Source organism: Anopheles merus, chromosome 2L (genome assembly GCF_017562075.2).
Source record: "Anopheles merus strain MAF chromosome 2L, AmerM5.1, whole genome shotgun sequence".
Lineage (NCBI taxonomy): Eukaryota > Metazoa > Arthropoda > Insecta > Diptera > Culicidae > Anopheles > Anopheles merus.
The window spans coordinates 47,196,840-47,211,941 of NC_054083.1; the positions used below are offsets into that span (position 1 = coordinate 47,196,840).

General features: G+C 45.9%; 1 protein-coding gene and 1 long non-coding RNA gene across 6 annotated transcripts in view; one reads left to right on the plus strand and one right to left on the minus strand.

Annotated features, from left to right (window-relative positions):
- Positions 1-15,102, plus strand: part of LOC121594161 (sodium channel protein 60E) — a 117,271-nt gene that overhangs the window by 93,690 nt on the left and 8,479 nt on the right. Inside the window, exons 4-23 of one of the 5 annotated variants that reach the window (XM_041917179.1) lie at positions 2,937-3,145; positions 4,176-4,396; positions 4,480-4,586; positions 4,665-4,747; positions 4,822-4,913; positions 6,027-6,154; positions 7,264-7,398; positions 7,506-7,700; positions 7,771-8,026; positions 8,379-8,530; positions 8,862-9,132; positions 9,258-9,349; positions 9,761-9,886; positions 9,950-10,120; positions 10,210-10,403; positions 10,487-10,589; positions 10,661-10,789; positions 12,099-12,110; positions 12,553-12,924; positions 13,028-15,102. The exon at positions 13,028-15,102 is cut by the window's right edge and continues 146 nt beyond it. In XM_041917179.1, coding sequence (XP_041773113.1) covers positions 2,937-3,145; positions 4,176-4,396; positions 4,480-4,586; positions 4,665-4,747; positions 4,822-4,913; positions 6,027-6,154; positions 7,264-7,398; positions 7,506-7,700; positions 7,771-8,026; positions 8,379-8,530; positions 8,862-9,132; positions 9,258-9,349; positions 9,761-9,886; positions 9,950-10,120; positions 10,210-10,403; positions 10,487-10,589; positions 10,661-10,789; positions 12,099-12,110; positions 12,553-12,924; positions 13,028-15,102 — 5,123 coding nt within the window. The remainder of the gene's footprint in view (positions 1-2,936; positions 3,146-4,175; positions 4,397-4,479; positions 4,587-4,664; positions 4,748-4,821; positions 4,914-6,026; positions 6,155-7,263; positions 7,399-7,505; positions 7,701-7,770; positions 8,027-8,378; positions 8,531-8,861; positions 9,133-9,257; positions 9,350-9,760; positions 9,887-9,949; positions 10,121-10,209; positions 10,404-10,486; positions 10,590-10,660; positions 10,790-12,098; positions 12,111-12,552; positions 12,925-13,027) is intronic. The other 4 variants (XM_041917181.1, XM_041917180.1, XM_041917182.1 and 1 more) reach the window with 4 other exon arrangements.
- On the minus strand, positions 1,135-2,114 carry LOC121594167. Its single transcript, XR_006004910.1, has 3 exons — positions 1,999-2,114; positions 1,523-1,596; positions 1,135-1,427 (listed from the first exon to the last, which is right to left on the minus strand). It is a non-coding gene; the product is annotated as an uncharacterized LOC121594167 (long non-coding RNA).

The window sequence follows — 15,102 nt, forward strand, 5'->3', positions numbered from 1 at the left end:
TGAGTCTCAAGTATATTGCAGTAATAATAGAATGGGCCGGGGCATGATGCATCATTTTCCTACACAACACGTGGTACGGTGCTATGTGTGAATTTATGTTTCCCCTGTGCCGCAGGAAATATTCGCCGAAAGCACTTGAACGCATTACTTCCCTTCTCAGGCTATTATAATAATGCGGATTTTTGCGTTTCTTCTACTTTAGACTGGTGGTACTAGCGTTTAAAAGGAACATGTATTTTGAGTTAACCAGACTTTTTGCTACAATAATGATATCGCTGTTAGTGTGAATAGTGAAGATTCAAATAAGTTATTTGAATTTCAACCTAGTTACTTCTGAAGTCAAATATCGAGCAATTCCTATTGGGATTTGGGTTTAGTTCCTATTTGAGTGGTTGCTTGCGTTTAAATTTATGATAGTGACAACCATCATTTAAAAAACCGAAATTAAATCGTTTACGGGAAAACCTCCAAGCATGGCATATTGTCTGTACAAAACGAAGATTCAGTTGTAATTTTAGCCCTATTTTTTTATCCATCAACGTTATAGATTGGTTTAATATAATCACTAAAAGCGACTGAGACCCACACCGCGAGGTCCAAAACCAGCAGCATATGTAACATCACCATTAGCAAAAAAACGAGTAAATATGCTGTCAGTCAGTGCTCAATTCATTATTTCAGGTTAGGCATTACGCTCTAGATGGAAACAAATTAAACAAAAAGCAGTTGATATTATACCTGTAATAAGTTAACCTTCTCATATTGCAATCGAACTTTACTAACTAGGACATGCAATTGAGTTTGAAGTGACCCTAGCATGAACTATGTTGGATACATTTGATACACTTGCACGTTTCAGGTTTGTGGAGGAGTTCATCGCGAAATCATAAATACCTGATTTGTTTTTCTGATAGGGCTCGTTGTCAGCCCTTAATTGCTGTAATATCTAAAGAAAGACTATTCTTATCCCTTTACTGCCTTCTAAACTGTTCTAACGTGCTATCTGTCCTATTCACAACCTTTCACACAAATTCGACACCACTTACCATGCTTTCAACCAACCACACAACATTCGTTTCTTTCGCCACGTTCTCTCTCAGCCCTCCTGGCAAGACAGCAAACACACCGCGCAAATTATTTTAGTGTTTTATGTTATTCAATATTCTACCGGTTCCATCGTCCCCGGAAGCACATTGTCCGCTCATGACGGCTTTATTCGGGAATCGAATGTTACACTCGGTTTTCCAAAATGCAAACGGCTTGAGCAAACAACACCGCGCGTTTATGGCAGCATGATAATGAACAGGTTTTCGCTACACATTCTCCACATACAACACGACGGCGTCTGGAATGATGCTAACCCCGTGGTCCGACTTCCCCGGTAATCGAGGTCCTCCGCACAGCTTTCGGTAGAGAGGTGGTACCGGCTATTGAGAAGGAAATGGGGAAATCATCGAACAAGGAATTAGTTTTCATTACACGCGAGACGCGACACCACTTCGGTGCGGTGTAGATTACTTACCCGGGGGTTTACTTGGATCTCGCACGCATCTTCCTGCGCTTACGCTTCAACCTCCGCATACGCTTCTTACGCCACTGTGAAGGAAAAGAAAGACCGGAGGATGTTGGTGGTTAGAATCAGCGGCGGTCAAAGTGTGCTACCGGATCGATGGGAAAAGGTGCTGCGGCAGTCGGTAGAGATTGTGAAAATAACTCAACAGCAGCCTCGGAAATGCAAGGATTTGAACACACATTTCATTTTGCACAACGAATTTGTCGTTCTTCAAACAAACGCAGGTTCTTTGATCACGCCAACACACTTGGTAGCAAAACACACATGTGCTTTCAACCGAACATGAGACGCCGCAAACGCAAACCTTGATGTCTATTGAATAATAGCTAAATTATCACTTATTCATCGCTTCGCGTTTGATTATATTCACAATCTCATGACTTTTCACAGCAATTTCCACTTGTACACCAGAACTGTGACAATACCTTAGCTCTCATTTTTCACGGCAGCAAAAGACGATTCACGTCCGCACTGCACGAATTGATTGGATGAAAGAGGAAGTTTTCTGGCGGAAGTTGAGCTTGTAGGCTTCGTTGTCAGCTCGATCCCTGAACACGCGCACTGTAGACGTGTCGGAACGGTAGCTCCGGAGCTTTCGCTATCCGTGAGATGTGTTGCGTTCCGAATGGTCAAAATTTTCGATTCTGGTCTTGTAATGTTTGATGAAAATGGTTTTGATGTTGCGTTGAAAAATAAGTTATCGATTTTGTTGATAATAATAATTTTTATGTATTATTTGCATAACCTAAAGTATTATGTTTATTTAAATACTTAGAAGGAACACTTCATTGCACTTTCATTAAATTTGAATCTTCTTTTGAATCTTTGACTTTGTTTTGCAATAAAATAAATGTTTTTTTTTTTCATTAATTTTATGATGTAAAAATTGTGATATAAAATAATTTTATTTTTATGTTGCATTGTTGACGTTTGCCCATCACTATGCTTTCTTCTGGTTCCGGAAGCTGGCGTTCCCATTTGACATGTGCGGCGAGCGAAACGCTGTTCCGGCGAAAATTTGACATGCGCACTGGGCGAAACAGAACACGTTGCACAGTGGCGGAAGTTTGTCAATGTTTGTCCAATATTCAATTCAAAATTTGAATTTAAGAAAATCGATACATTTTCCATCTCTACCGAATTGGATATTAAATGTGTTAAAATTTTAATTTTCATGCAACGTGCTCCTTTTGATTAATTTAAGTTATTTGAAATATGATGAAATAAAAAAATCCATCTGAAATAATAAAAATTTTACTAATAAAAATAATTAATACATATTCTATTTCAGTTCCTGTTATAACTTTACAAACATTTTAGTAACGTTTCTTCCCTTCTTCCCTCTCATCCCCTGTTGTTTCAGACCTTCTGCGTGGTGTCGAAGCGCTTTCGGAAGAACTACATCCATCGGTTCACGGGCACGAAAAGTTTGTTCTGTTTCACCCCGTGGAGCCCGACCCGACGTGCCTGCGTCTACTTGGCGACCAATCAGTTTTTTGACTACTTCGTCATGGCCACCATTCTGTTCAACTGCATCTTCCTAGCAATGTCGGAAACGATCGAGGAAGCAGAGTAAGCGCCACGAACACTCATTTTTATGCTTCTTTTATTTTCACAAAAAACTATCCCTCCACCCAACGCGGGAGATGAATTGCATGGGGAACCGCGCTCGGACAATGACTTTTCTCGCCTGTTCCTTAAAAGGGGGGGGGGGGGGGGTGCCGGTTTGCAAATTTATCATCCGTTCTTTTCGAATCTAGGACATCCAACCCATAACCCGTGTCGTGTGTCATCGACCAACCCAACCGGCGGCAGCAATAGCAGCAAGTCAAATTTTATGAATGGAAATAAATGACATACTCCGAAAGTGGGTACCGAAAAGCTCATCATGATCATTCCCTGCTCGAATGGTGCAAATTATTTTAATGGAGTACATCCAGTACACGAGCGATTCGGACAGCTCCAACTCCCGATAAGAATGCTTGCTACGCGGTACACTGATCTCTCTCTGTGAGACATATTACTACTTTTACCGTCTGACGGTTCATCCGTTGTTCCTTTGGCTATTGGATATTGGAGGATTGAGGATGATGGTGTTTTGTCGGCAAGTTGAAATTACTTTGTCAAGACCATAAAGCAGGGAAGTGATTGTGCATGCATTCCCAATTCTCGAAGAATCTTACCCGTCTGCGTTCTCTGGTACGCCATCGAGGCAGTGGGAGAGAGTGCAAGGTAAAACTTGGCGAAGCAAAACGTGCTTCGAATTTATTTTTACGACCGCTATTACTCTTGATACCCCGCAGAGCCCGTTGCAGTGTGTGTGTTTCGCGTGTTTCATTCATCCAAGAAAAATGGAGTGCAAAAAAAAGAGAAAAGATAATCGAAAAGAAATGCACCAGTTTGTTCTTTGTTATGACGAGGACGATGTACAATGGGTCCGAACTTTATTACGAACTAATCTTTATGCAAAAAGGAGTCAAGAGGACCAAGAGAGCGATCCGTACCCGCCATTTCATCTCCCTAATGTGGCACTAATGATCTTGTTGAAAGTAGATACAAAAAATCACTGTAAATTATCCCTTTTTTTCCTATCCCGTTTCAGGTATATATTTTTAGCAATTTACACATCCGAGATGATAATCAAAATGATAGCTAAGGGTTTTATACTAAATAAGTATACATATTTACGCAATCCATGGAACTGGCTGGATTTTGTAGTGATAACCAGCGGGTACGCAACGATAGCCTTAGATGTCGGCAATCTGGCCGGTTTGCGAACGTTTCGTGTCCTGCGAGCGCTCAAGACGGTCTCCATAATGCCGGGTAGGTGGTCGTTGTCTGATGTTGACCCTAACAACCGGCGTTTCAGCCAACTTTGTGAACATTATTGTTCCTATTTGTTGCAGGTTTAAAAACTATCATCAACGCATTGCTGCACTCCTTCAAGCAGCTGGCGGAGGTCATGACGTTGACCATCTTCTGCCTAATGGTGTTCGCGCTGTTTGCTCTTCAGGTATGGTTTAATGAAATGTGATCATTTAAACAGTTACTATTTGATTTGAGCTTTTTTGTTTACTGTCCAAACATCTAGGTCTACATGGGCGAGCTGCGAAACAAGTGTGTCAAAAATCTTCCAAGCGACTTGACGAACGTTACCCACGAGGATTGGTACATGTGAGTAGCTGAGTACACTAACAACACAAGAAAGGATGATGTTTTGATTGCGTTTCTATTTTTTCCCCTACCAGGTGGGTAAACGATACACAGAATTGGATCGTCGACGAGGATGATATGCCGATGCTGTGCGGAAATCTGACCGGAGCGCGTCATTGTCCACCAGGTGAGGGTCATTTTGAGGAAGAGAGAGAGAGAGAGAGAGAGTGTGTACTAATGTTGTGCAAATGTTACAACCGGTATCGATTATATCAGTAGGAATTGGATTGGAGTAGAAGCGGGTATTATAATTTCAGAATGGCTGCATCCAGTCGATTCCCAACATGTCTCCATGCTGAGATGCTTTTCCAAGCTCTGAAACACTCGGTGTCACCAATGCTTCAAGGTCGAATTAAATAGTAAATCGAATTACAGACAGAGAGAACCCCCTCTCAGGGATATGTTAACATCGTAACGAAATCAATCAAATCGTGCTAATTCGTCCCGGGTTGGCCACTGTCGCTTAAGCTACTGATGGAAATGGAAATGTGAAGCATGTCGATCTCTCGGGACCGATACTCTAGCATGTGTGTATGTTGAATTAAGAAAGATTGAAAATGCAAAACATCCATCCAAGGCTCGTGCCGGTCCCTTGCTCGCTTGTACAAATAAATCGCTCACTAACAGGTATGCATCTAGGACACACACAAACACACACACACACACACAAACTCCAAAGGAGCAGATGGTAAACGGATCAATGGAATTGACATTTTGGCACCATGGTTTGACGCCGGGTGGTGGTTACCATCGTTGTTGCAGCTAATCCCAGGGATGCTTCGGGAGCTCCACAGCATCGAGAGGAATGAATGTTTACGATTATTTATTGAAAATTTGTTCCGACAGTATGCACACACACAGCCATGGCAGAGGAGCGGTAATGCTCCGGCCCAACTCCGGGATGTAGTATGGCAGGTTTGCTATCTCCCCGTAGCCCCATTGTGATTAGGAACAGGAGCCAAGAGCTCCAGTTCAGCATACCGAGGATGCATTATGCACTACGTACGAACTTTACATAATCCATCCCGGCAGTTGGAGTTTATCGCTCGGTGTGTATGGAAGGCTGCACGTGCCTTATCGAGCTTTATTGTGTTTCCACATCAGATGAAGCCGTTCGATTTTCCCCAGTACAGGAGGATATTAGGGTTGGGTTGGGTTGGTGGTGGGGCGATTTATACGACGACACATTTTCAATTTGTACCTATTTGTTCTGTTTGCGCATACATCCTTCCACTTACAGAGTACACCTGTCTCTGCATCGGCGAGAATCCGAACCATGGCTACACCAACTTCGACAACTTTATGTGGTCGATGCTGACCACCTTCCAGCTGATTACGCTCGACTACTGGGAGAATGTATATAATATGGTAAGTCACGCTGCAAACGGTGCGATAACCTTCTTTTGTTGCAGGATTTTAAAGGATTTGGATGGTTGGGCGGTTTGATTCGGTTCATTGAAGGCTTTGTGATTTCTGTTTCGTTTTGTTTTTTCCCCCCTAAGACGCCGAAAAGAATGTTTCCAACGGTGTACGGTTTCTACACAATTTCCACGTTTGTAAGAAAAGCCCTCAAACACCTCCCCCCTGCTGGGTGAAAAGTTTCCACTGCAATGAAACGGCTGCAAATAAATCGCAGCCTAACGAAACGGCATTGTGGCATTTGGCAAGCCAGCGGAAAGCTAAAACAACCCCGGAGCACACACGGATGATCGATTCCCGGGGGTGAAATTTATTTCACTCAATGCATCAACACAAACACTCCCACTGCCCTCCCATACATACGCTCCATCACCATCATCATCATCATCATCACCGTCAAGCCTGAAGGCTTAAACACCACCAACCGAGTGTTTTATTTTACATCTTCCTTCATGGGTCCTTTTTTCGGCTGTGACTGGCTTTATGGTGGAAAGCTTGTGTGTTGCTTTTTCCCCAGTTTTTTTCATCAATTTAAACAAATAAAAATACGGGCTTTCCCTCTACAACATTATGCTCAATTCTAACGGCATCTCAGGCATAGGAGATGGAGGAGGAGATTGTGTAGAATCAATTTGTCTCGCTGTTTCCGCAAGCTTTCCCGTGTTGCTCGCTGACGGCGGCCGTGATGATGGTGTGGTGTTGTGGTGGACCATTAATCTTTTCGCCCTTTGTGCTTAACTCCCCCCCCCCTTTCACGTCGTCTTGCTCTCTCCACACACATCCCGTATACAGTCGTACAGGGTTGGATGTGTTTTTTTGGGTTGTTTTATGTTTCAGTTTTCAATTGTGTGGTTTCCGTTTGATGGGAGTTGATTCTTTCCACCATAATCATCGACGTTTTGAAGCAGCTGGTTTGTTTGTTGTTTTTAGAAGAAAAAAAAAGAGCTAAAAAGTAACAATTTTATTGGTTTTCCCTCCCCACGATGCTCTCGACCAATTGGGTTGGTTGTAATCATAATCACACTCGCTTCTTTTTCTGGTTCCTTCCCAACTCCCAGGTCCTGGCCACGTGCGGTCCCATGAGCGTGTCATTTTTCACCGTGGTTGTGTTTTTCGGTTCCTTCTATTTGATTAATCTAATGCTGGCCGTCGTGGCGCTGAGCTACGAAGAGGAAGCCGAGATTACGCAGGAGGTAAGTGGGAAAAATGGTATCCAGGAATATAGAAATACAGAAAAAAAACCTCATACCACGAAGGGTCAATCATGTAAATCACCTTTCCCGCAATCGTTGCCACACAGGAGCGGCGCAAGGATCTGATCGATCATCGGGACGATTCCACGTTCAGCTTCGATCCGGCCAGCCTGAACGTGAAGCAGCTCAGCAAGCAGCAGCGCAAAAAGATTGATGCCCGCAAGGGCGTCCTGCTGGCGTCCTACTCGCGCAAAAAGACGCGCCGAAGGAAAAAGGGCAAGGAGGGCAACGGGAACGGTCACGTGAGTTATCTTTTACGTCCTTTTTCTTTACCTTTTTCGGTTGTTTAATGTTCGCCTCTTTCGCTTCCAGAGCAAAAGTCGCTCGGTAACGCCAAGTCCAACGCCCAGCCCCCGGCACAGTATCGTGCGGCCGCAAGCATTGGCCGTCCAGCGGACGAAGGGCATCCTGACCGTGGCACCACCTCCCGTGGTACAGCAACAGCCACTGCCACAGTCAACGCAACCCCTGCAGCAGCAGCAGCAGCAGCAACAGCAGCAGCAGCAGCAACAGCCGCAACAACAAACGCAACAGCAGCAACAAAACAATAACACGCTGCATCCACTGGGTAAGCATCGGTTGCGATATCTTCATCTAAAGCTCATCTTCAGCGGGAAGAAGAGAATATTGTGTTACAAAAAAGAATTGATTTCTTGGGTTAGTTAATCCTTCGTAACTCGGATCACCAAAAGCTATTGCCGATAAGAAGCAATCAATCAACATTAATAAATCCATCAATCTTCGATGCGAAGAGTTCGGGGCGGATAAGATTCATAAAGGCATTAAAAAAATCCACCTCCACTAAATAAGTCACTTCCACTTCTGGTGTGATTTATTACATTCAGTTCAGACCTCTCCAAGATGGGGGGAGGGAGACTGTGAATCCAATCTTATCCTTTCCAATGTTCCGCCACACACAGGTCCGAACTATCGGGGTCAGCTACTGTTGTCCAGCCGGCAGGGAAGCTCCAATGCGAGCGAGGGAGGCGCCAACCGGGAATCCTCGCTGGACGATTCCGGCGTGGTGGACGACCACGAGGAGCAGGACGTGACCGGTGATCCGGGCGAGCAGGTTTGTATGGTTTCAGTTTCAAGGAAAAGTTCGTTGGACACAGTTTTCACACATTCCACACTGTCGTGTGATACGTTCTTCACTATCTCCTTTAATTGATTTGTTTGCCCGTTGGGAATTTCAAGAGTTGGTTTGGTTGTTGAATATAGAGATAGCACCACATCTCACATCATTTGGTTTTAATTGGAACCATTCCTGGCTGTCTAGTTCATACGTGTCTCTCTCTACTTTCAAACCGTTTAAACGTCCTTAATATTTCATCCATGGTCATGTGCTCGCTTCGATGATTGCTCCTTTAATTGTTGCCATCCTCGCCCTGGCCTTCCTGCAGCATCACAAACCCGTGCACCCGATGTCCCAGCTGGCGGCTCAACATCAGGCCCCTTCCGTGGTTCAGCAACCGCTGCCACAGTCCCAGCTGTCGCTCCCACTGCAGCCGCATCTGCAGCCGCAACAGCAACGGGAGGTAACGCCCGTCACGCTCGCACTGTCCCCGAGGGAGGTTAGGATAATAAAGTGTAACGGCAATCTGGCGAAACTCAAGCAGCAGAACGTGTACGGTGGTCTCCATCCGGAGTACTTATCTCAAATTGTTGTACTAGGTAAGAGTGGTGCCTGGTCGGTTCTTGAATAACAGAGGGAGTTGGTGGTTTGACTCTTGCTACACTGATTGTGTGTATGTGTTTTGCTTTGTTTTCATGTTCTACCATTCATTCCCAAAATGGAGAAGACGATCTTCCTGATAGAAATTGTGATAGCTGTGTTCAATGTTGCATCGACTACGAAGGATGGTTGCAGTTTCAAAATTGTTTATATAAGGTAAGATATTAAAGCGACGTGCGTGTATTGCGTCGCGGAGTGAGTCAGTGAGTAAAATCTTTGTTGTGAAAGTGTTAAGACGAGTTGTTTTGACTCATTTACGGTTTAGCTCTTTGCTTAACCGATTATATCAAACAGGAATTAAACCTCGAAAAGGCATATAACTTCCCACCGACTATTGACTCACTCAAAGGGAAATAAAAGATGTGTGAGTTCTTCGAGAACTAGCTATCCTTTAACGATTCAGCCCTCCGCATATCAGATAATGAATCAAAGGCTTAACTCATCTAACTCATTCACTCCGAATCAGCTCACAGCTCCTGAGTCGTTATTATCACCATTTGAGAGCAATTCTAGCGATCAGCATTATTAAATTGCTTCTTAATATCTGTTCTTTCTCTCCCTTATCAGATTGTTAAAGATCCGTTGTTTGAGCTAGGTATCACACTATGTATTGTTTTAAATACAATGTTTTTAGCACTAGAACACCACGGGATGAACGCAAACGTGCGCGATGCGTTGGATATTGGCAATAAGGTGACCGATCAAGGCCGATGAGTTTAAAGTGCGCAACCTACTAACAACCGAATTTTTGTGTAGGTTTTTACATCCATTTTTACTCTAGAATGTATACTGAAGGTGATGGCACTGTCGAAGGATTTTTTCCTGTGCGGTTGGAACATATTCGATCTGATCATCGTCTCGGTTAGCTTGCTCGATCTGATCTTCGAGCTGATAGAGGGACTGACGGTGTTACGAGGTTTAAGATTGGTAAGGCGCTACTCGCTACATCTTCCCCCTGGACCTTTCGATGTGACATCGCTGGGTTTCGCTTTATTCCTTCTTTTAACCTTCCACAGTTACGGGTACTGAAACTAGCACAATCATGGACCACGATGAAGGTCCTGCTAAGTATTATCATATCGACAATAGGTGCTTTAGGTAATCTTACCTTCGTGTTGGTGATTGTTATCTATATTTTTGCTGTTATCGGCATGCAGTTGTTCTCGAAGGACTACACTCCGGACAAGTTTGCACCGGATCCGGTGCCAAGGTACGTGCGGGGTTAAGTTGGGAAGGTGTTGAAACCACTAAGAACTAATCCACTCTATCTGTTTATCTGTCATTCCTTTGTAGATGGAACTTCAATGATTTTTTTCACTCATTTATGATGATTTTTCGCATTCTTTGCGGCGAGTGGATTGAACCACTGTGGGACTGTATGCGTGCAGAGGAGAAGGTACTGATTGGAGGACATGCTCGGTCCGTGAGATTCTCATACCTAACCCTTACAAACATCCCTATTCACAGGAAGGAGCATCGTCATGCTTTGCCATCTTCCTGCCGGCGCTGGTCATGGGCAACTTTATGGTGCTGAACTTGTTCTTGGCCTTGTTGCTCAACAGCTTCAATTCGGAGGAGTTAAAGTCGAAAAAGGAGGTAAGAGTGCGGTGCACTGACGGTGATCATTTCATACGCGATCATCATTGACCATCATGCTCATGCTCTCTCATGCGTGTATGTGTGTTTGTGTGTGTTGGACTTCCATTGATCTCATCGCATCATTAGGTGTATGTTAGTTGCGTGTCCTTAGAAATGTGTCTGTATGTATGTATGTGTGTGTGTGGGTGTATGTGTGAATATATGTGTTAGTGTATGTATAGTGTCCCTGAATGTATAGTGTCTAATAGGATCGTCTGAAACGTTCCATAACCTCATCATCATTCATCAATGTACACTACTAGACACACGGAATCAAAATAAAATGTCAATTTGCAAATACAACAGTACAATAGTGCCTAAACCACTTAAGACGACACACCACTCAACTCTGCAATTTTGAAGGCTTGATCGCACACACAACGTTTTCGTCCAAACCAAATGGCATGTGTCCGATCAGCAGCAGGAACAAGAAAACAAGCAAAGAAATGCCAAAAAAAATGTTTGTTGAATTAATTAGTCTAAGACATTAGGAAAGATATTCTAGAATCAAATACACACTGCAGAAGACACATGCTTTGTTTTGAAGCATATTTTGTACACCACCGAACATCAGACTTCATTCCACGCACTCACTAACCGCCATCATCACCATCACACTTCGCCAAATTCGCCCGAACCGCCTCATACGTATTATCCGAATGAAGTACTAAATTCGATCTAACCGTTATCAACTTATGTGTGTATATATGTCTTTCTCCTTTCTTCAAAATTCGTCCCTCCAAATAATCAACTCTACTGCCCGACCAACTTCTACTTCTTCTCCCAATTCCTGTGGATGGTTCCAAAACCCAACTGAACATTACTAAAACGAAACATTCAATACAACCCCACCTGTGCGCAATGTTACTGTGCAACCATTTGCTGCAAATGTCTGGACACTCGCACTATCTTTACCCATCAACCACTCATCCCGAACCCTTTCCTGAGTGTTGCCTGCTGATTGTTTTAACTATGCAAATGTCCATTCCATTCACGAAACCCCTTTTTCTGCGAACTCTACTGCTCCTACTGTTGCTACTATCTCTTTGGCTCTACTATTCTCCACCACAACTGTTCAACCGACATCAACAAACAACAAAAAACTACTACTTCTACTACCTTCTGTACTGCGATCACCACCTTCTTTCCATACACACACAACCAAACAACCCGTACGTCACTGTGTATGCGTTGCACGTTTTTCCTTGCATCCGCGTGCCACAACCATCCCGCGTGTGTGTGTGTTTGTGATTTCAATGTGAAATAGAGTTTCGAGCAGGTAAATCCCAAAATTCCAACACCACCTCTAAACACCACCTCTAAACACCACCAAATTTGACGATAGCAGCACGAGCCGAGTCTGTAGCAGTAGTTTGTAGGGATTTTGTTTTAGTGATACTTCTGTATTTATGTTTCTGTAAGATTGTTACATGAATTAAATGTATATTACAATTGCGAGAAGGTATAGTTCACTTGTGGTAGACAATGTTGTAAATAGTTTTATGGTTTTTGTTATGTTTCATACTTGATACACTAGTCTTAGATACTTGATACTTGACAGAATTGTAGATAGTTGACGCTCTTGCAGAAGCACTAGTTTGCACCTTTAAATAGTTACAGAACAGTTCCAAAAACAACTTTGACTTTACATGTTCAAAGAATCGTTGAATCTAACTCTATCTTTCTAATCCTGCACTCAACTCAACTCGCGCAATGTGCAGGAAGTGGGCGAGGACTCCAAACTGGCCCGCAGCTTCGAGCGTATACGTTCGATTGTGCGCAAGAAGCGCAACGCCAACAAGGAGAAGAACGACAACTACGCCAACACCAAACTCGAGCAGCTCGTAAACGAGATCGTGATCAAGCAGCGGGAGGAAAAGAAGAAGCACAAGCAGACGGTACTGGAGCTGCAGCCGCTGCCAGCCTCCCAGCTATCGCTTCCAGCAGCAGACCTGCAGTCGGCGGAACCGCAGCAACAGCAGCAGAAGTACATGAGCCTGCCAAAGGAGCTGGTGCCGCCAGTGGACTACCGCATCCCGGGCGGACCAATCTATAGCCAAAGCTATCAGGTAGAGGATCAGCCTCAAGTTGTTGTAAGCATGTGCCTGTGATCGGTGTTTATTGGGATGCCTAGAATACGAGCTACCTCTCATGAACTCTGTGGTCTAACTCTGTTTGAATTTCACACTTTTGCAGGAATCACTGAATCGGCCTGTTTCGGGATCGGACTTTTGCTACGACATTCCACTGAAAGATCGACCCCTGCGCACGATCTCGGGCAGTCAGGAGACGGTGTCGCAGATGGACGATCAGGCGTTGCCCCGTGACGACCACCACCAGCAGTCGGCACACCCTGGTGGTCCGCCGCAGATAACCGAGGTGGAGCGCAAAATCCTGCACCAGATGTCTTCCGGGTTTGGGACGCAGCAGAGCAAGGACGAACCGATCGGACCACTCGGGGTGGGGGATTCGAGGGACGCCGGGTTTGATCCGAACGACCGCTCCATACACATCGCCGACACGGCCCAACCGTACGACGAGGCGTACCTGCAGTACCAGAAGTCGCTGCTGAACCGATCGCCCAGCTACCGCAAATCGCTGGACAAGATCTCGTCCAAGACGTCCAGTGCCAGCTCGTCCCTAGCGCACTCGCTGGCTGCCAAATGCCACTCGCCGCTCATGCAGGAGGTGCTAAATGCCGGCTCAACTTATCTTAGGAACAGTAACATTTCGCTCATTCAAACGCCAACCCCGGTAGTAGTGTCTAGGCGGGAAGATAATCATTTTTTAGTCGCGGATAGGATGAGCCAGCCGGCCTCGATCGGGCTACCGTCGGCAACGCAGTCACCGCTGATAGGTGGTGCCGGTGGGGCCGTATCCGCCCATCAGAGGTCACCGAGTACGAGCAGCAGTCTGCGGAAGGCAATTGCCGCAGCTAATCGGCTGTCGGATCACTCGCTTAACACGCTCTCGATCGATCACGACGAGCTGATCAACCAGATGAACCTGAAGGACGAACTGCTGAACTGTGAGCAGAAGGAGCTGTTCCAGTTCCTGAACGACGAGATCGACGGTAGCAACAACTATTTCAGCGAAACGGTCGGGTTTAGCAGTGCGATCGTGGATGCGGACACGGAGAGCTTGCTGCTGAACTCGCGCAAGGATGACGTGATCTACTCGCCCGATCGGAAGATCTCGAACGGGAGTTTGAAGTCGAATCTGAGCAGCATTTCGAACTCGATCTTCCAAGCGTTGGAGTGCCGACGGGGTGGTAGCATTAGCAGCGCGACCGTGGACAGTAGCAAGCCGCATTTCGCTGTGCACGGCCCGGTCACGGCACGTCCAACGATCGCGATCGACAATGGGAGCTTGCAGTCGCGCCGGGACAGCGAGGATAAGGAGCCGCTGGTGAAGGCGTCCGAGTTTGACGAGATCATACACAGCTTCGAGACGGAGCTGAAGAGCTTAAAGTCGCTTTCGCTGGGGCGTAGTCAGTCGCAGACGGATCAGGCATCGCCGGAGCGCGAGCGGCGCAACTCGGACAGCTGCCCGGGAAGGTCCCCGCTGCTGGAGGAGGTCGTAAAACTGCGACGCCCAAAGTCGAGCACGGTGTATCGGGGGTCTGAGGGTGTGAATGCCGCTCCTGCTGGTGTTCATGGTGGTGGTGCGAATCGTAGCAGTGGGAGTAGTAGCGGAAGCGGGGGTACCGATCAATCGGACGCCAGTGGGCAGCAACAGCGCAGTGAAGCGTCCAAGCGACGCAGCCTTGAAAAGCAGCGTAACATCACGGACGAGGAGTTCAACATGGGGTTCGAGATCAAGAAGCTGTGCGATCAGCTGCAGGCACCGTTCGCGGCGGCCGGTACCGGTGGCTCGCACGAGCACCATAGCCCACAAAGTGCCAACGGTGTCGTGAGCCTCGGGACGACGACGGCTGGGGGGACGATCAGCACCATACCGATCGTGTTCCGGCGCAAGAACGACTTTCACAGCAGCTTCGATCGCATCAAGCGGCTGAGCTTGATCGAGCGTGTTGAGGAGGCAAAAGATGAAGAGGAACATCAGACCCAGCCACTGCCGAAGGTGTCGAGCGAGAAGTTGCCGCGCAAGCATCTCTCCAAGGATCGGCTGGAAACGTTATCGCTCAAGAGTAGCTACAGCGTGGAAAACACGAACCAGGCGCTAATGGAAGGCACTCGGCAGCTTGGGATCAGCATCCAGGAGTTTCAGCGAACGATTGGCCAGGAGGCGGGATCGGTACCGGCGGGAGC